This window comes from Leiobunum rupestre, chromosome 8 (assembly GCF_980474605.1).
Source record: "Leiobunum rupestre chromosome 8, qqLeiRupe1.1.hap1, whole genome shotgun sequence".
Lineage (NCBI taxonomy): Eukaryota > Metazoa > Arthropoda > Arachnida > Opiliones > Sclerosomatidae > Leiobunum > Leiobunum rupestre.
Window position 1 is genome coordinate 43,869,384 of NC_143391.1, and position 20,777 is coordinate 43,890,160.

Sequence of the window (20,777 nt, forward strand, 5' to 3'; positions counted from 1 at the left end):
TAAATGACTACCCCTCGAAAATCTGTTTACGGTAAAGTTACTAAACCATACGTAAAAATTCAACGAAAAGTTACATTTCCGGTTCACGTGGATACTAAATGAACTGAATCGAATGGTATGGTTTAATAACGTTAATGCGAATGTAATTAAACATCTCCAGAAAACAATGCTCTCTGAAAATATCTTGACTCTTTCGTTAACTTGCTAAGGGCTGCCTCCTAAAAGTTAATGTAATAGTTAGTGTAGGGAGCTGGTGGCTCGCTTGGCATGAAGGGCTTGCCAAAACCCTCCTACGCATTGTAACCCGGCCACCGGAATTAATGGCTTTAAAAGTCGCTTGATGGCTTAGGCCCAAGGTGGTGACTTTGGTATTAGCCTAGCTGATTATTACTTTGTTTCCTTAAAAATAATTTTGGAATACCTCTATCCTTTTTTACAGAACAAAAGTACAAGGCATAATATTTTTTTATTGTAAAATATCAGTTGTATAATCAATAAAAATGAAATTAAAAAATAAACGCAATAATGACTAGGGTACAAAGTTGCCAGTTATTCTTGGTGGAAAGCTCGCAGTCTAGTAAAAGCTTCATCTATATCCACGTAACATCCTTGCAAATGCCTGCAATAAACGCACAAAATTAGCAAAATGATTTGTTTCGTAAGGTGCCATTTAAAAACTACGTAAAACCGCGCTTTATTCAATAATATAGAATTTTAGTTTCCAGTAATCCATGCTTTCTAGTAGTGTCACAGGCATATGTCATAACTAACCCCCGCCTTTAAATAGTCGGCCTGACATTATTCTACGTCATCGATCACGCGGCAAAATACCATACGATTCCGATTGCAAATAACCACGTGGTCACCTTGTGCGTTTTAATGTGATAGTCGACGCACATTTGTTACCATGGCCACTAAAATAGGCCATACTAACGATTATGCTACGAATTTAAACAAAATGTGTGACGTAACATTGTCGTGATCCAACATCCGCATTGCGTCATTTGTGAATGGTGACTACTTAAAACCGGATTTAAAAATTAAATAATCGTATAGCATATCTTTTAGGACGACAGTTTCCAAAAGATCACAATATTCTTTGGGTTAAAAAATAGCTTAAGCCTATCCCACCACCATGGCGACAACCGCTTGACAGCTGAAAACGTGGCGCTATCTCTAGACTCATTATTGAAACTTGTCAGCTAAATGAGAATTCAACAACGAGTCTAGATAGAGCGGTTTTGGAATGACAAACTTTCGTCTGCTATGAAAGGAATTTACAGAAGGTTGAATGTCCATAGTATATTTTTACCAGCAGTAAGATGGGCTTATTTGAATATAATAACATCGCTAACTTTAACGTTTAAGTTAAATAGTTTTAAACATCCAACTGCACTGGAGTATCTTTGCTGGCTAATTAGGCTTTTTCTTTTATACAGAGTGAAAAAAAAATTGGTTCAGTCCCAATACTTCAGAAAGTAACTTTGTAAATGCATGGCTAACTGCGATCTCGGGCAATAGCGGCCAACCCATTCGTTGAAGTTTCTATGTTAACCTCCGAGCCAAATATATCTGTATGGTTTGAACGCTCCTAGCGGAATATTATTTTTAGGATAGATTTTGCATTGAAGCCAATATAAAAAAAACTGTATGAGTGCAGTCGTTAAAGCCTTGCTCACGGAATTTCGACGAATGGGTTGGCCGTAAATGCGACGAACGGTGACCGAATGACTTATTTTAAATGGACTTCAACCCCCACAGCTCTCCTTGAAAGTCCCTTTAAACTAAGCTTTAAAGGAGTATAGTCTCCAACGCAATGTTTACGGAAGGCCCGAACAAAGTTTTGGATTACTTCCACAACAAACCATTAAGCACTGTAAGCAGAGTCGAAAATGTTAAAACGGATCAATATTGGGGGCTACAGAAATACTAAGAGGTTTAATGAATTTCCTGAACATCACCTATGAGAATGGATCACGGTGAAGATTAGCAATCGGTTTCAATTTAACTCAGCAAAGCGACTTCGCGCCTTTAAACGCAACCACTGTTCTTTTTATTATGGACATTATACCTGGAAACTTTGGTGGGATCAAAACTAGTTCTTCCATGCAAGACACGTCGGTTGTTGAAGGCCACTAAGTCTCCTGGAAGCATGTGGAAGGCCAGCTGGAAACTTTTCTCCCTCATTAGACGTCCCATCAAGCTATGCAACATAAATCGTAAAATTAATTAGTTGAATAGACCTTAATAAGTTGTCAAATCTAAAAAACTATGTAGTCAAGACGGTTGAAAGACTTGATTAGATTTAACATTTTATAATTAGCGAATACATAGTTTGCACCTAAGGGAGGGGCCTATGGTCTCCATGGAAACCGAGAGGGGAGATCAAAAAGTCAAACCATTTCGCGCGTAGCTACTAAAAGGGTAGCCATTTTGTTGGTCATCGCAACAAAGCGACAAAACGTCCGAAAATTAAAATTATGCTTCATTTTTTTTTAATTAATATTGCTATGGGGGATAATGGGCCCTAAACGAAACCAGATAAGATTTTAAACACGGGTTATTTGAACAAAATAGCAAATGACTGAAAAATCTACGAAAAGGAGTTGGCAAAGTTTATCAAATTAGGCCTTGGTGGTGATCGAATAAAATAACAATTTTCGATCTCCCTTTCTAATTGAACTACTCGAACAATTTGTAACAAGGCAGTTAACCAATTTTAACGTGAATCTAAATTCTTAATCATTTTAAAATAATGAAAATCCGCAAACAGACGATTGAAACGGTTAACCCTCGCGTTTTACTGATAAATATACTGTATATCTACACCAGCAAAATGGCGGTATTGTACGGTTCATTCTTGCTCAAATAACATATTTATTCTTGGTGCATATATCTATAGTATACTTGCAACTGCGTCATTGGTGACGTAGGGATGCAAACTATGTTATTAGTCCATTATGAAAAGGGATAATAAAGCTAAACCCTAAACAAATTTGAAGAAATTTAAAAACCTACGAATAGCTCGTACCGATAGGTCTTCGAGCTAACAAAAAGACGCGAAACTCGGACCAAATAGATCTTAGAGTGAAAAACTAAATTAAATTAAATAAAATAGCCAGAAATTCCAACGGTAGACCGGTTTCGTCCTATTTGGGACTCGTCAGTACCGTGCGGGAAATCTGGCTTGCGACTATAACACCGAATAGAGAAACTAAGCCTAAATATTAAAAAATTTCAAAACGAGTTGCAAAGCAACGGAAAGTCGAATAGGGGGAGATTGGTGGAGATTAGTATATACGCAATGTTAAGTTAAAAGGAACCACCTATGGACTGCATTTAGCTATTAGCAAGTTTTTAAATTTCTTCAAATTTGTTTAGGGCTTAGCTTTATTATCCCTTTTCATAATGGACTAATTATGCAGTCCATAGGTGGTTCCTTTTAACCTAGATTTAACATTTGGTTTGTTAAGCCCACGAGATAGTATGAGTTAATCTTTCTATACCAAATAGTGGGGCCCGTGAAGAATGGTGGGACACAGATTTGTTTAAGCGAGTTATTTTTCTCTCGGGTTTCTCCAGAAAATCGTTTCGTAATCTCCATTAATAAAGGCTCTCTGGGGACCCGAATTCTAGCTTTTGCGCCAAATACGTTAATGGTCTAACACGTCATCAATAATTATTAATTGAGATTTAGGGAGGGGTCTGCAGTATGTTCCTCCCCTTAAACGATTGTCGAAATCGATTGTTGACAGAAAAGTAAGGGAAATTCCCATTATTTTAGTAAAAATCAGGGAAACTTAAGTGTTCAGAAAGTTTGCCCTAAGGTATACAAATTTACATCAATAAGTTTTTATTATTAAAGATTTGACTATTACTTTTATATTATTTAACCAATTTAACTTAAATTAAAATCATGAAATGAATTACTCTATAAATCTTAGTTTTAGTTTATCTGGCACCTAGAAAAAATCAGGGAAATATTCGTGGGAAAACTCGAAAATATCAGGGAAATCAGTATGCCAATAGCTGTATGAACCCTGTTATCTCATTGGTTCACTAAAACGTCCGGCTTGAAACACACGCGGGTGACGTGTTTCCTTCTCCCCTCTCGTGACGGAAGGGACATTAAAACCATGATGACCACGGATCGTCTCAGCATATTCGTGCTCAATAAGTATAAACACACTAGCGTTACCTGTATGCGTAGTAGAATGGCAGAACCAAATGAGACGGCGTCTGCAAAGGGGACATGGTTCTGTTGTTGTAGTGGATCTCTTCGGTCTCGCCATTTTTATCCGAACAGATTACTGGTATCGTTTGGCTGTACGTCATCTGGAAATTAAAATGATACACGTTAAAATCGTCAATAGAATAGCTTCATTCCGTCAACAATTAATTAATTAGAAGTAGCTTCGCTAAATGATGTACCTCAACCGGAAAATTTCTACACATAGTTCGCATTGGCAATTTGTTCTCTCGCCATTGCCATGGTAACGCTGGGCCTAGCGGAAGTGAATTTCCAGGTATATATCTCTATTCGTAACAATAGCGATGGTTTTCTTGGGTCCAGAACAAACAACACCAATAGGACATTTTTTCGCTTTGAGGTGTGTCTTTTAATGAAGCTAGTTAGTTAATACAAGATTGCGTAGCTTTGGGAATTGAAGCCATTTTTCACCCTCTACTTTGTAACTTACCGAGTGACTCTTAATGCTGAATTTGACGGGTGTGGACGAAAGGATGTGGAACGCCGACGGATGTTTCTCTTCCAAGTACTTGGCCACGTAAAAGCCGTCCACGAAGAAAGACTTGCCGCCGAAATCCTCGCCGCTCGACTGCGGGTCATTGGCCTTTAAGCAGTGAAGCAGTTGAAGACCTAAATTCATCATTACACCATTAGAGATCGATACATCAATTCGTGATTAGATTTACTACAGAAAATAAGACAGGCCAAGCTATCCCTCTTGAGAACGTGAACGGGGAAACTTTTACAATTTATATAAGTACTCCTACAAGCTCCCTCTACACGTTTTCTAATAGACGACGAAACAGCAGTTGCTGATAATAACAGAAGCATTCATTTTTCAAAGTTATTTACAGCCTAATATGCCCTTAATTTTATTTTTTTAAATAATTTCATTTGCACCTATAAACTTTATTATATATAGTTTAATACCACGTGCTTTGCGCGAAATCTCCAAAACGTTTTGCAATACTAGATTTGTTGTTTTATTAAAATTCATGGTTTAACTGTTGTGGTCATATCACTTTGAAGTATTTAGCTTATCTTCGTAAAAAATACGTCAAGGGCTCTATAATTCCTGGGTAAGGAGGAACTGATATTATAGAATTCCCGGTAGACACACTACGCGTGTCTTAACTTTTATCGCTTCCAAGACTCCTTCAAACCTTAACCACGACATTTATCTAATCAAATGAGACAATTTAGTTTTGATGTATAACTGTAAATCGTGTCCTTGTTGGGTTCGAAAAACATCGAAATTAAAATAAAACTTAATTACTGCCAACAGATAAACATGCGAAACAACCATTTGAAAGAATATAGATAAAATTACCGGCACGTTTGTTTTGTGAGTGCACGTAATCTGCACACTCCCGTACCTTTGACTGTACTAATAAGAGTACGCGTATTCTTTAAAGTCTGTACCTTTAACAGTGTTGAGTACGCGTAATCGGTGTACAGTCTATCTGATAATGGTTAGCCCCTCGGTTAGTTCTTAACCTATTTCTTTTTGAGACTAATTAAAACGATTTCATTGTCATCGTATGTCACCACTCAGCTGTGATATAGCTACTATAAATATGTGCACTGGTTAAGGTTCTGAAGTTCGGTAGGCAGTGAGTGCGCAACTTACCTGGAGATTTTTCTCGGTAGTTCATGTCGGTGTGTAGCTCCAGGTCCATCCCGGTGTAGGCGAGGTGGCTGGGGTCGCTCTGAATGGGTTCGCATATGACGTCGAAAGTTTGACCCCATATCGTCGTCTTGACGTAAGCGAAACGATTAACGACATTAATTATTTCGTCTTTCTTGCTTGGCACATCTGGTAAAAATTAACATTTCAATATATTTAATAAATCGGTAATTGTATAGGCGAAACAGTTTTAGAGTTATTTACTTTGTACCATTTAATTTATCAGTAGGCCAAAGAATATAGTCACTCAGGAGCGGAATTGGTAGCTTTGAATAGGATAAATTCTGTTTCCCTAACCTCCAAGGCGGATAGTGGTTGACTGCCTTAAAGGTTCATCTGATTTACTTAATCGTAAGTTCGTAAGCCACGGCGTCTCGTGGTCAATGAAGTCGCACTTTCCATTCCTGGGATTTATATTCTTCGGCTAATCTACGTAGTAGCCGCTGAACTTACTTCTCAGGATCGCGAAACCGTATTTGTAGATCATTTCGAGCCAGGAATGAAGGCCATTTTCGTTTTCCATGAACTCTCTGTACGATATTTCCGGAATATTCTTCCATATGGATACTCGGTCCCAGAGCTCCAACGGAGGCAAACTGCCGTGATCAGTGGACTCAAACGTATCAAGAATGAAACTTCTTCCATGCTTATTCAACCTTAATGTTCGAAGGTGGAAATTCGTAAGTATTAGAGTATTCAAGGAAATACCGATGTGTTTACCAGTTAGCATCGTAAACGCTTTCGTGAACTCCACTTGAGGGATCAGGCCAAGACACGCAGAGGTCACCTTGGTCGTTGACGTAAAATGACGACGGTTTAATGTTCGTGTCTAGCGAGGCGGTGTCCACTAGTTTCTGTTTGCTCTCCGGATGAACACATTGGCTACATTTGCAATTATCCCGTAACTAAAAAGAGCGTAAATGATTAGTTATATTTTGGTTGAAGGTATTAAATTAAATTTATCTTAATCTACAGAGAAACTTTAGACAATTTTGGCAGAGTAAATTTAAGCCTCTGGGGCCTTTAAATCTTTAGTGTCCGGGAGGGAAAAAAGGCTCCTGAAGTTAAGTTTTCCGTTGGTACACTTATTTCATCGTCTTTAGGCAATTTTATACTTCTTCCTAAAAATGCCGGGCAATCTTCGCTTACTACTATTCTGGAACTACAGTATACTACAACAAATTACCAACTCTTCTTTATTAGTCCACGCTAGTCTTAGAGTAGGGTATGTATAGAATGTGTAACGATTCACCCAAGTTACGATAAAATTATTTTACTTTTACGCAGATATGGAAATCTCAAAAAGTTCCATTTATATTTTCGTTAATATCCACCATTAATCGTATATTGTCACGGTTAATTTGTTATCTGAAGTCTTTTTCAACTATTTCAATAAATTCAAGGACAAATTTATTTTCTTATTAAATTACGAGTGGCTTCGGTGGCCTTCGTCGGATCTCCCACAGTTTTATTGCCATCTTTAACCGTTTACTTTACATTTCGATAATCCCGAGATAAAACGCTGTAAAATAATCTTGTTATGTCAGTCATATCACATAAACCTACTCTTGGTTTTCCTTCCAAAATAAATATTATATCTAATACATGTTCAAGAATGTATTTATTTATCCGCAAGCATCATGGTCCAATTTCTCCCTGGCATGAGAGGGGGGGGGGGGGGTGAAAAACGTCACTTGTGTGTAAGATGTAGAGAGCCAATAAGATCGGTCCAATTTAATTTTATTAGGGGAAATGAGCTTATTCTTCGAGCATATTGGGGGGGGGGGGGGCAACGTTAAAATTCTTCTCAACAGCATACAGTAGGAATTTTAACAAAAAGTTAAATATTACTTAAGCCATATGTTATTCGAATGACTTGAAAACGTTACGTATACAAGAGAATCTATTTTGCATTCGAATAAAAATTTCAATTTGGTTAATCGCATAACTGATAAATATTGTGTAAATAATTATATTTTATTAAATATAATATTTTGGCTAATTAAAGATTAGATTGGGAAAACCCCAGTTCAGTTTGAACGGTAGTGCACCTTATTTAAGATTTTTTTTATAGCTATTCCTCCCAATACCAATTTTCTACAAATGGTTTATTTTAGAGTTGTTAATTTTACGGAAAAATTAAATGTGGAAAAATTAAATGCGGAAAAGTTTTCGGAAAATTTTCCAGAAACTTTTCCGAACTTGAGTTGTAAGTCGGAAAATTTTCCGACTTACAACTCTAGTTTGTTTCAACACCGACCAATAATATTTAAGAGATAGTGTCAAAATTTTCTTGGTGTATTAGATTTTTGCACGAGTCTTCATTTCGTATAATTTCGTCTGCTCTAATTTCTTCACAATGGCCATTACTCAGTATTATCATCTTCTACCAAGAGTTTTAGCCAAATATAAACGTTTAAAACGCATTATGTCAAATCATTGAGATTTACTTAACTTTGGCGATAATCGTTGTCATATTTAGATTGCGGACCAAAAGAAACCCCTAACAACTAGTTTAAAATTGACCTAAATACTGTAGTATTGTTATTTTTCATAAGATTAAAAAAAGATTTATCTTGAAATACCATTTTTGGAGATAATGCGGTTCTGAAACGTAGGGCAGCATAGTCTCTTACTTTTACAAGTCTACGAGCGCACGCTACAGTCACGAGGAATAAAGTTTTTTTTCTAAAATATACTAATGAAGCCGCGTCTTGTGACGTAAGAGTCACATATTTTTTACTTCTTATTCATTTTATTTTATAGAAACATCTAGTAGGTAGGAAATCTTCTATATATCTTTATCTCCCCAACATTTTATGACGTCAACAATGAGTACGATTGCGGATGAAAATTAACTTTAAACATTTATAACTAAATAATGGTTTAAAGTGCCATAATATATATATTTTAGAATTCTGGACAAAAACATCTAAATCACAAAATTTCTAAATGTGTCCATGCTTACACTATCTCCTTAAAACAGCCGTGTAAAATTTGGAAATTATAGGTAATAATATAACGCGAGAATTTTACTCCAAGGTTAAGGTATAGTGTACTTTGGCCAAAAATAAAGATGGGTTATTGAAACAAAAAATGTGTTTATTATAAACATTTCTTTCGGTTTTGACGATGGAATTTTAATTTTTTTTGTTGGCTCATATGGTCATCAAACTAACCTTCCTAATAGACGAGTTTTCTATTCAATTTATTATCATTCTTAAACTTGTTATTGATAAAACAAAGTGGTCACGAATTTGAGTAACTCAGATTCAAACCAGAGCAATCGTCATAAAGTAAATATGGTTTTTTAGCTATTTACACAAGTCCATCATTGAGTTTTATAAGTGTCAGTTAGCCGAAATGATATGAGGGTTGGCGTCATATCTAAAAAGATAAAGCGTATCTACCGAGAAAAATACGCAACTTAAAATAAATTATTAAGCGAAGGTCCTACAAACTTGGCTCACTGCAGGCTCTCACTATGACGACGAAAACGAGCACGTAATAGACCTAATGACCTATAGTCTAATGCCCACCAAAATTGGATGATCATTCTGGAAGGGCTCTCAGAAAACAAATCAACAGGCTGAAGATTGGTATCGGACACACTTAAGGTAAACATAATTATAAACTTATATCATTTATCTTTGGAAAATTTCAAACGTATACTCATGACCATTGGATAGTCTGGACTGATATTGTAAATAACCTTTTAAACAAATTCTGATATCGACCGGGCTTACCCAAATGTGTTTGAAGTCACAGGCCTGATGGTCTTTGAAGATGATTTTCATGGACTGGCTGGTGGTGGGCAGGGCTTCCGCGATTCTCGTGATGTCACTTTTAGCCAGAGGTTCAGCGATCGTGCTGTGTCCTGTATCATTGCGTTCTTTGAGTTTTGGTAATTTATGAAATTTTTTAAAAATGAGTCGTCGCCACTTACTCCGGTGGGTCAATGTTCGTTTAGCGACGACTTGAATCTTCACTCTCGACTGTTGCGAGGAAAGCTGCTTTACGCACTTACAAAAGGTCCTCATCGTGCTGAAGATCATTTTGCCAAACTAGCTTCTCTGAAAAGTTGCAAAGATTTTCAATTAAGTTCCTAAAATAAGATTTTCAATAGCGTCAATAACTTGGGGACTCAGGGCTGTGTCAGAATATTCCTGACGTTTTCAACATTCGAAAATACGCTATAAAATAGGGTTGCAAGTCATACATAGATATGGTCAGTATCGAATTGAAGAAACTAGATGTTCCGGTCTAAGATAGGCCCAAAGTTGAAACTCATTAAAAATCAACTTTTCTATCTTTTACGCGAAGAGGTAGGAAGTATTCGATACCAGTCTGTAGCTTTACCTGTTGAAAAGTGATTACGTAACCGATTACAAATTTAGTATAATCAAAGGCTGTACTCAGTTTTAAACGCGTGTAATCGGTGTTCAGATTTTTGGGAAGTGGTTAGCCCCTCGTTTAAAAACCTTTTCAGCAGGAGATTGGAAATATGCCAATCAATAAAAAATCTGCCAATCGATAAAAAAAAATTTAAAGGGAAAGAATTATTCTGGTAAGATTCCATGACTTAAGTGTATTCATATTTCTGGTAACCGAAATTGTGTATACAAAATGGTTGCTACTTAAAATGTATTCGTTAATAAATTACATTTAACTCATTATCTCTCCGAATATCAATATAATGAATATACAAGCAGGCACGCTGATAAAACAACCCACGCCGAATTATCGATAAATAAATTGTTAAGAAGAATTGCTGCTTTGGACAATTGAAGAAAGCTTGAGAATTCTCGAGTAGAATTCTTAGCATTTTGACGTATCGCACGTAACGCTATTTCATAAGCGCAATAATAGATGGAAAGCGGTACTCACTGTTCTTGATCCGTCGGAGATATTCTTCGCTCGAAGACGTCGTCAGGAAGAATTGAAGAATGTTCAAAAGAAGGTCTTTAAAATTGTGGCTCGCATGGCGCGAGTACTGTTAGAGCTTTTACGAGTGATCTCAGTATAAAGGCGATAAGATAATGCAAAACGGGGGAGGGGTTATCTGCGCGCGGGCTTATAGGCTATCTGTGCAGCGCATTTATTCAAAAGTTTCCAAAGTTCAGTCATTATTTTGTATTTGTTTCTTTTGGTTTCATGGGCGTCTTATGTTTAATAAACACTAGTGAGAATATCTTTTGAAAAATCTCTTTCGACGCCACACGGTGTCCCTCTTATCTTTAGCCCCAATTGCAAACAACAGTTTCGGAATCGAAGAAGATTCTAGCGTGACGTTGAATAATGATAAAGCAAAAATGTTTTCATTTTATATTTGTAAAGGCTCTGATAATGGCAATGCTTTGGAATTTTTTTAAATTTCTCAAAAAAGTTCTTTTGTAAATAAAAGATATTTGAAAGAATAATCGAGTGTGAGCGGAAATATAAAATTAGGATCGCGCCAAGGAATGGGAGGGGGGTTAATTTCCAACTTACTGGCGGAAAAGGGCCCCAAGCATGGTTTTAGGTCCCCATAACGTTGCCCTTCTCCAGAAACCTCCTTGGGAATTTCATTTATCAGAGGTTCCCTGATGACTGAATTTGCTCCGTGCCCGAAAGGTCTCTGCACGACCCTCTATGAAATTCATAGTGATAAGACCCATTAATGTTTGGCCGCCGAGAGCCAAAAGGATAAATTAGGAGCTCCACGGGCCTCAAGAGATCCGATATTACTGCAGATAGCTATACGGTTACAGAGAGAAACTTGACAGACTAGTCCAAGCCCGGGCACCCGAGACTGCCCGGGCCCCGGAAATGTGTATCAGCTTCGTTCCTTTCTCATCGGGCCCGATTAAAACTGCTTATGTTTTAGCAATGTATGTAAAATTGTTTTCCAAGGGTGAATAGAAATCTAAGGAAAAAACAGAACATTTTCATTCACATGCATAATAATCTTGTGTTTTCTAAAAACACGCAAAAAATATAATTAATAATACCTTTAATATTTAAAATTGAAGTACACTTACCTAAAATAACAAAACGACTAAGCACACTTATTTAAAAAAGGAACAGTAAATATTTTATGTATTAAACTTTTTTTGCAATTAAAACACTAGTCAATATCGCTGCACTGCATTTAATACACTAATTTGTTAGAATTTGATGTTTTAGAGTATTGGGAACTTAATGAATACTTTTATTAAATATTTGGCGTAAATATATGGTGTTTTTGATCGTGACAAGTGTTATATTAATAAAAAACTATTAAAGCTAGAAAATTATAATTTTAATGGTAAAGTTGGTATACTGGGGAAAAAATGTTAAAGATAATAGAAGCGCAGGTATTTTGTGTGGAGCACCAACACTCCCAATATTGGCCTCTCAATTATATGCCGTTAGATATTTTTTACGCTATACTCAGAAGGAGAGTACCCGAGGTGTTTATTGCCGATTTTGTTCAAAGTCGGTCGTAATGTAGACCTATATGAAATATGAAATTTCGCAAAAGGAGACGTTGCACTACCCATTCGATTTGCCATGGCAACCGAAAATGTTTTTTGGTCAGTTGCAGGCTAAGAAAGATAAAATTAATAGTATACCTCAGGTCATTTCGGGTCATTCATCCGCGCGAAATTTGAATTTGACCATTTTACGACCCGATTTTAAACGCGCGCTTTTCGCCATCTTCTAGCGCCATCTAGAAACTGAACTCAGAATTTTTATTTTAAAATTTCATTTTATCACGAGTTTATCGGCTAATAACATCCGAATTATTTTGCTTAATAAAGTTCGATAACGGAAGTTCGAAATGTTTCGAATAGCCCACAGGGCTACAATAAAACACATGATAAAGGTTTATTATTAACAAGTAAAGAGAAAAGCATAATTTTAAATGTCTATAGCTCATTGAGAACGTCTGCTAACCATTATAAAAGATACTTCCGAGTTAACTGATAAGGATTCAATAAGCTGAACTTGTCACCAATTGACATTTAAATTGAAACCGGTGTCTCATGGAATAACAAAGTTAATAAAGCTCGGTTAAAATTTAAACAAGATGTCATGGACATTGAAGTACACGCAATCCCCCGGTGTGTGAAAAATAATTTGAATATTAAATTTAAATTTGAACAAATTTTTTACTATCTTGTATATTAACTCCATGAATTATTTTTTAACAATCTTGTACATTAACTTCATAATCATACTATAATAAACCAAGATAAATTTGGTGGAAAATGACCGTTTTCTCAATATCATTATCTCAATCACCCTGTGGTTTAACATAACTAACCTAACAGGCAATAACAACCAGAGTAATTTTAACTCAAAGAAAGACCCATGACCACGCTTTATTAATCACCCTGTCCATTAATTATGAACAATATTTAAACACCCCTGTACATTATATTAATAAGCGCACTATAACAACCTAAGCGTAAATTTCACCAAAATATCAAACCGCCCTGTACAATAACTAAATCACCCTGTCCTTCATCATAATAAGAATATTCTTAACAACCGAAGAGTTCCTTTAGCTCAGAAATTCATTACAACGCTATATCAATCACCCTGTTCATTAGGAACAATTTTCAATTACCCTGTAGTATAACAACCTAAAAGAAATTTTTAACAAAAGCAGCACTTTCTCAACAAACTAGTGCATTAACCACGATCCTAATCACCTTGTCATTTATCTAGTGAAAAATCAATTTTATCAATTCACAAACGTGCGTTGCCTGAAAAAGCACGCCGAAAGTATCTAAAAGGCGTAGAAGACAATGGACACAGTTAATAATATAATCAGCTAGGCTAATACCCAAGGCACCACCTTAGGCCTAAGTCATCAAGCGCAGTGGCGGCGTAAGGAGGGCGAGGGGGGCGGTCCGCCCCGGGTACCAGGGTAGCCAGGGGTGCCATCGGAGAAGCTCGAGGGGGGGGTGCAAATCAGAACGATTAAACTTGAAGAAGACGGACGTGAAAACTTCTGCACGGTCCTGGGGGGTGTCACAAAACACTGCCGCCGCCCCAGGGACCCAGCCTTCTTAAGCCGCCACTGATCAAGCGACTTTTAAAGCTCTTTATTCAGGTGGACGGGTTACATTACGTAGGAGGGTGGTGGCAAGCCCTTCATGCTACGCGAGCCAACAGTTCCCTACACTAACTATTACCGTTAATCTCAGAAGAAGTTGTTGTTCGTAAGGGGGGATCCGAATAACAGGAGATTGTGAAATTGGTATCTTTAGCTTGAAGCCGCCACACCCAGGGTCGATTTTTTTTCAAGGGCTAAGATCAAATATTTGGAGACAGATGGCGCTTGTATTCTAAATCTTGCATTGGTACGAGATTCAAATTTCAAACCGAAAATTGACAAAAAGCACTAAAGTACGCAAATGACCAACTTCTTAGACCCCAATTTCAGTTTGATTAATAATGGCAGCGAGGGTTTGATATTTTCTGCTGATTTATGTATCATTTATCATTATACTACGTATCAGGTGAAAATAATACACTCGAATCCCCTTAGGGATTGTTTGAGTGGTGTATCTTCTCCGTGCAAAAAGAGGCCTCTGCAGGTTCTCTAGGGAAGAACACTAGCGTGATGAAATATTACACTTTACAAAGAGTTCCATTGCTAGAAAGATTAACAATTTCTTTGCCAAAAACGAGGCACCAACAGTTGCGAACATATTGGAATCAATTAAAGATGATGATAATTTACCTTATATGTCAAAACACCAACTGTACCGCTTAATGAAAGACATTGACTTCACCTACAAGATGCGTAATTGAAATTATATTTTGATTGGGAGAAACAGGTACCTTCGTAAAATTAAACAATTTCATCATGACCACAGGAAACTAGTTTACTTGGATAAAAATGGTGCAACGCTGGGCATACTGTTTCAAATGTAATTATTAACTTTTGGTCACTTATTTTTAATTGTATATGCTGAAAATTCCACTTTTTTCTTAAATTCTTATATTTTAATTGTGGAAAGATAGTCACTTTAAGAGCAGCTATGATGCTAAGAAAAAGGGCTTAACTGTCGGCCTTAAATAACCAATTGGCAAAGGTGAACGTATGATTATCTTACATGATGGAGGGAAATTGGTTTCATAAACGATACGGTTTTGAATTTCCAATACAAAAAAAAACAACCGATTACCACGAAGAAATGACCTGTTTTCAGTAATGGTTTGAAAAGCAACTTCTTCCTAACAGTAACATTTCACTAAGAAGCGTTATTGTCATGCATAACGTCTCTTACCACAGTAAGAAAATAGAAGCTATATTAACCATGGGTCATGGCTACAAGGAAAGATGGTATCATCAACTGGTTGAACGAAAAACAATTTCCTCCTTATGAAAGAGCCACTAAATCAATTCTTATTGATCTCGTGAAACAAACCAGACTTTTGTACGAAGGTCATCTCATTGATGACATTTTTTCTGCTCAGCATGGCCATGAAGTACTTCACCTCCCACAGTACCATCGCGAACTGAACCCAATCGAACTCATAAAGTCACGTCTCATACTTGAATGTTTTAATTAGTTTATTTTCTAAATTAAACAATTTAACACGCTACTTTAAATTTAATAATGCCATCTCTTTCAAATTTGCCCGCGATCACAATTATGAAATTTAAATAAGAAATCCAATTTGGGTTTCTAGTTGGCGCGGACGAGTGAACGGAAATGATTGAGGTATTCATGCGCTAACTGTATGATATATTTTATCCTTCTTAGTCCGCAACTGAGTATAATTAGTTATTTCTTGCTCAAAGTGTTAGAGGTCTTCCATAAAGTATGCGTTGAAGTTATACTCCTTTTAAAGGGAATATAACCTGCAAAGCAATCTTTATGGAAGACCCCTTCAATTTTTCAAAATTCCCTGTACAGTGGCGCCAAACATTTTTGAATACAAAGGCAAGAGTGGCCAGAGCTGCAAACGTTGGTGTTCCACACCAAATACCTGAGGTTATATTCCCTTTAAGTAAAATTTCAACGATTTCTGAAAATTTTTAGACAATTTTCGAGTTTTGTCAACCTGAAAGTTGTAGAGCATCACTAAAAAGTGAAAAAATATCGTAATAAAACACTTATTTTTCATGGAAATTTTTATCGGCAGGCTAAGATACACGTTCAGTGTATGTGTAAAGATTAATTTGTTTTTCCAAAGTATGGATAATTTTTTCATTTACCATGGAAACGCTCAGAAAGCTCAAGCTACCAAACGGTAATCAGTGATTGGATCCATGGGAAATGAAATTTATTAGCCAATTAAGCGTTAAAACTGAAATTCATTGTCACATGGAAATCCCCAAATGTGATTTCTCTTCAAGCCAAATGTGGTATTTTTGGCTGTTGAGTTTCCTCATCTTGATGAAGCTAGGCTGGTATGAATGGTAGCATTAAAAGTCGCTAGGTGACTTGGGCCTCTGGTGGTGCCTTGGGAATTAGCCTAGCCTATCTGATATCTCCCAGAGACGGTGTTTACCGCGACTCTAATCAGCACTCGCTGCGGCACAGCTTCTACGAGGATATGCGGTGAAGTATGCAAGCACAGCGTTTTCGAAGTCCACCTCTTACTGACCCAATACACGAAACCTAGGTTCCAGCCTTGAATGTCGAACCATAGTTGCAAAAATTAACGATCACAATAATGTTATTCGCTTATTAAATTTATTGAAAGTTAATTAAATACTGACCTTCTTTACTGATATCTTTTAAAAGGTGCCTTAAGAAACGATTTCTTAAGGAAAAATAGGAATTTAATAGGATTGGAATATCTTTCGTTGGGGACTCTCTTTACACACACTATTAACGTAAGTCTTTCATGTCGTAAATTTCAGGGGAAAATAAGTGTTTTATCACCGAGTCAACGATATTATTTGGTTTTTGATGATGTTTCGCAACTTTCATATTGACAAAACTTACCATACGATTTTGGAAAATTTCAAAACATTCCTAAATACCTTTCATACTTTTTATTTAACGTTGTCCCCCGGTTTACTAACTTCACCGTGAAAATCTAAAATTTCTTAAATATTTCTCTTAAAACACTCTAAATATAAATGGGAATTTCAATGGCTTTAAAATACTGTCCCAGCTTATTACTGTAACAATTACTAATTCTAAAACTAACAAAACCAAGTTTATTTAAAAATATTGATTCTATCAAATATACTTATATTTTTTCTAATTTATCTAAGGAATTGCAATTAAGTAAATTTGGAAGTTGGTGTTGAACGTTTGGTCGCGTGAAGAACAAAAATTAATCAATAAATGAATGTCGGCTAGTAACTCGTTAAAAATGCAAAAACCCGTATAAGAATCAAAATTGATAATAAACATAACTGACACCAGAAATGAAAGTAGAGTAGTAATCGCATTTCGAGGCCGAAATAGAGGAACACGTAAATTTTCGATTACTTATGTTAGCACGTATGTTCGTAAGTGAAGGGATACATTTGGCATTTTCTCACGGTGCTTGGAAGAGATTACTACGAGCAGAAGTGCCATTACGAATCCATTTCATTTCAAACACGTGGTCATAGCAAATACGGAAGTTTAATTTTTTGTTAGTCCAATTTGGAAATGGAAACTCTCGCGTTTAAGGCGGTGAAAGCTCTCGGGCTATTGAGGGACGTTCACAGTAAAAGTAAAATTACGCTCAGAAGAATCTTCCTGATTGTTTTCACTGTCGGTTACGCGCTGCACGTCGTGGCATTTTCTATAACGTTAACGGTGAAGACGGGAAGACTGTCGGACACGTTTTCGCTCGCCTCCATCGCGTTTCGTTACGCCGTGTCCGCGTACACTGTCATCAGCTGCCTGACCAGAAACGACGAACTGGCGAAATTGTGCCGGGAAATTTGGATCTTAAGCAGCGCGGCGAAACCGAGACGCCTGAAAGAGCGAAAACATCGATCGGGTTGTCTATTATTCCTGGTCGCGCTCATCTTAACCTTTTACCTCAACTCGCGCGCGACCATATATTTCGGCGACACTCCATTGGCAGTACAACTTGTTCTATTCGATATTGATTTCTTCCATCGACATAAATCAGTAACCATTATTCTTCTGATCGTTCACTGGATCATTTTCATAATCTGCTTGCTGGTCATTCTATTAGTTCAAATTTTGGTCGTCGACTTAGTTGGCGATCTTAGCGAAGCGCTGACTCAGTTTGAGAATGTGCTTAAAACGGCGGATTTAACGGGAGTGACTGCTAAACACACTCGTCTTTTAGTGGTGGTTGGTGATTTCAATAAATTATTTAGTTTTCCGTACTTCCTTTGGTTGGTGGATTGGATATCATCTTTCGTTGTTGATTTACCAAGTATAGTGAACTATTTCAATAAAACAGGTATGTTTCATATTTTAATTTAATAACGTAACCTATCCGCAACTGTTTAACTGTCTACTATCCATACTTAGAATTATACTTGCTACTCATCCACTACGCCAGTTCCTTGTTCGCTACTTTGTCCATGTCAATTCTAACATCCATTTCTTTGGCAAAGGTGCGATGTTGCCAAAGCAAAATGACGCGAGCCATTCACCGTTGCTACAGCGTGGACTTCTTGACATCTCCGGAAAACGCGACGAGAGACCTGTTCACGATGAAAAAAATAACTTCGGCGAAGTCCATCAACCAAATCGTCTTATTTAAAACCATTCCGGTCACTAAATCCCAGATATTCAGCCTCTACTTTGTGGCAACTAGCTACGTCGTCTTTCTGGTGCAAGAAATTCTTAAACAGTCTTTTTAAATGCTTTGAGCGGTGGGGCCCTTCTCAATACATATCTGTATTGAGAAAAAGCGACAACCACCTCCTCCTTTTGCTACGCCAATACCAAAAGTATCACCAGATTCATTCAAAAATAGTTTGAAGTGGAAAAAAGTAGTGTTGTAAGTCGTAAAATTTCCGCTTTTTTCCGGAAACTTTTCCGTATTTTTCCGAAAAAAATTAAAAAAGATTTCATTCCATGATTAGTCTAGTATATTGTCTGCAAATTTAAATAAAGCGGCATTTTCGCCTAATTTTTTCGAATCTGAAAGTAAAACTAAGCCTCTAGACTAGTTTAAACTGATTAACAATGTAACACTATTAATATTTTGTAGTATGTTTACTGATATTAGAAAATTTATATCGATAAAAAGTTAAAAACATTAAAAACCCTTAAAAAGTCATTTTTGTTTCAATTTTTCGGAAAATTTTCTAGAAATTTTTCCGCATTTTATTTTTCCGGAAAATTTAACAACACTAGAAAAAAGCATCTTTTTAGTTCTACTAGATGGCGCCAATCATTTTAGAAGGATTATTAATAGAAACATCTAACAATTTTAAGCGTGTTATTATGTAAATATTAGTATAAAATCGTCATAAATAGAAAAAATATGCATTTTTTTAAGGGTATTTAGATAATTTAACATTTCTACGTTCCAGACGGTTGTTGCCGTCTAGTAAAAACAAAAGCGACATAAGACCCAGAAGTGTGTCGATTCTACCTACGCGCCTGCTAAAACATCTAGCGAGAACTAGTCTCACTATAGACTACATAACCTACTAGTTGAAATAGTACTAGCAACTTTATATTTAGTCTATGGTCTGATGCGATTTTCTCTCTTCGATTTACTCGCCCGTAGACATACGTTCTAAAACGCCTCACTCGGCGGCGCTGGAGTAGGGAAAATTTCAAATTTTGATGACGTAGCTCGTAGTTCACTCTTACCCCTTCCCATCAAGTCAGTGCAACAAGCTCCCACTGAACTATTTACATTTCTGACACACTTTTGGGTCTTATGTGGCTTTTGGTAAAAATCGACCTCTAATGGCGTTACCCATGTCAAATGTGTTTTGATTTAATAAGGGCGATAATGAGACTATCAGCGATATAGGAGGATCGATATCCCAATGCACCACTGCACCAGTATTTGTTAAGGCAATTTAATTATTATCTTATTAATTAAAGGGTTTTGAAATTCCATACTTATAGTGAATCAACGAATTTCACCAGGTTTAACAGAAGTTAGAGGTGATTACTTTGTTACGTTAAAAAGAAGTCGTAGCGCTTATTATAGAAGATAATTTTTGGATTTAGTTCATACTCCGTTTAAAGAAAATAAAAATAATCAATAATTGAATGGTCAAATTGTCATATGGCAATTGCTTTGTTGCCAAAACATGTAAAAAAGTGGAGTTTCGGAATAATACCAGTAATTAAGTACAAGTAGGCGAAGGATACAGTTGGCATTTTTCACAAGACAAATGTATTTCATACGGAAAGTTTTACTCCGAGAATTGATTTTTAGGGATTGAAAACATAACACAACAGGAATAACAGTTTCATTCTTATTCTAAGTCAGTTCGTGCTCGAAGTATACTATTCAGGGCAAGGTCAACATCACACTAAGGGAGTCGTCCAAGGTTATTTGAAAAAAAAAACAAGTATCGCTAAGAGTGGACGATACTGTTCGAAAAAACAAAAAAGATAAACACGAAGTACATTTTTACGCCAAAGGGTATTTTTTCCCGTTTTTACCTCTCCGAGGGGACAAAGTCCCCTAGGAGGGGTTATACAACGACCGTGTCTGTCTGTGGGTGGGTCTGTGGGTGGGTGGGTCTGTGGGTGGGTCTGTGGGTGGGTCTGTGGGTGGGTCTGTGGGTGTGTCTGTGGGTGTGTCTGTCTGTCAGGACTGCGAACGCGTTCGCATTTTCGGTGCAAAGTGTAATCACTGCGTACGCAGTTTCTCAAAGGGTTGGCAAAACCACCGTGCGACGGTGAGCGTTAACGGATGCATTTGCGGTTTGGTTTGGATGGTGTTTTTTCGCTC

General features: G+C 36.8%; 2 protein-coding genes across 4 annotated transcripts; one reads left to right on the forward strand and one right to left on the reverse strand.

The window, feature by feature from the left end:
* Positions 1-447: 447 nt before the first annotated feature.
* LOC149933426 (uncharacterized) lies at positions 448-11,039 on the reverse strand. Its single transcript, XM_090155354.1, has 10 exons — positions 10,824-11,039; positions 9,883-10,009; positions 9,683-9,813; positions 6,657-6,841; positions 6,390-6,592; positions 5,880-6,065; positions 4,701-4,879; positions 4,199-4,335; positions 2,072-2,203; positions 448-619 (listed from the first exon to the last, which is right to left on the reverse strand). The coding sequence occupies exons 2-10, from the start codon at positions 9,989-9,991 to the stop codon at positions 550-552; spliced, it is 1,332 nt and encodes a 443-aa protein (XP_090011480.1). The 5' UTR covers positions 9,992-10,009; positions 10,824-11,039; the 3' UTR covers positions 448-549.
* A 6,236-nt stretch (positions 11,040-17,275) lies between these two features.
* On the forward strand, positions 17,276-18,897 carry LOC149933427 (uncharacterized). Of its 3 annotated transcripts, none has more exons than XM_090155964.1 (2): positions 17,276-18,305; positions 18,377-18,897. In XM_090155964.1, exons 1-2 carry the CDS (start codon positions 17,534-17,536, stop codon positions 18,709-18,711), a joined length of 1,107 nt encoding a protein of 368 aa, XP_090012090.1. In that variant the 5' UTR covers positions 17,276-17,533; the 3' UTR covers positions 18,712-18,897. The 3 variants fall into 3 exon arrangements, with proteins under 3 accessions (XP_090012090.1, XP_090012091.1, XP_090012092.1); XM_090155965.1 differs by having other exon boundaries at positions 18,463-18,897; XM_090155966.1 differs by having other exon boundaries at positions 17,276-18,193; positions 18,463-18,897.
* Positions 18,898-20,777: the final 1,880 nt, after the last annotated feature.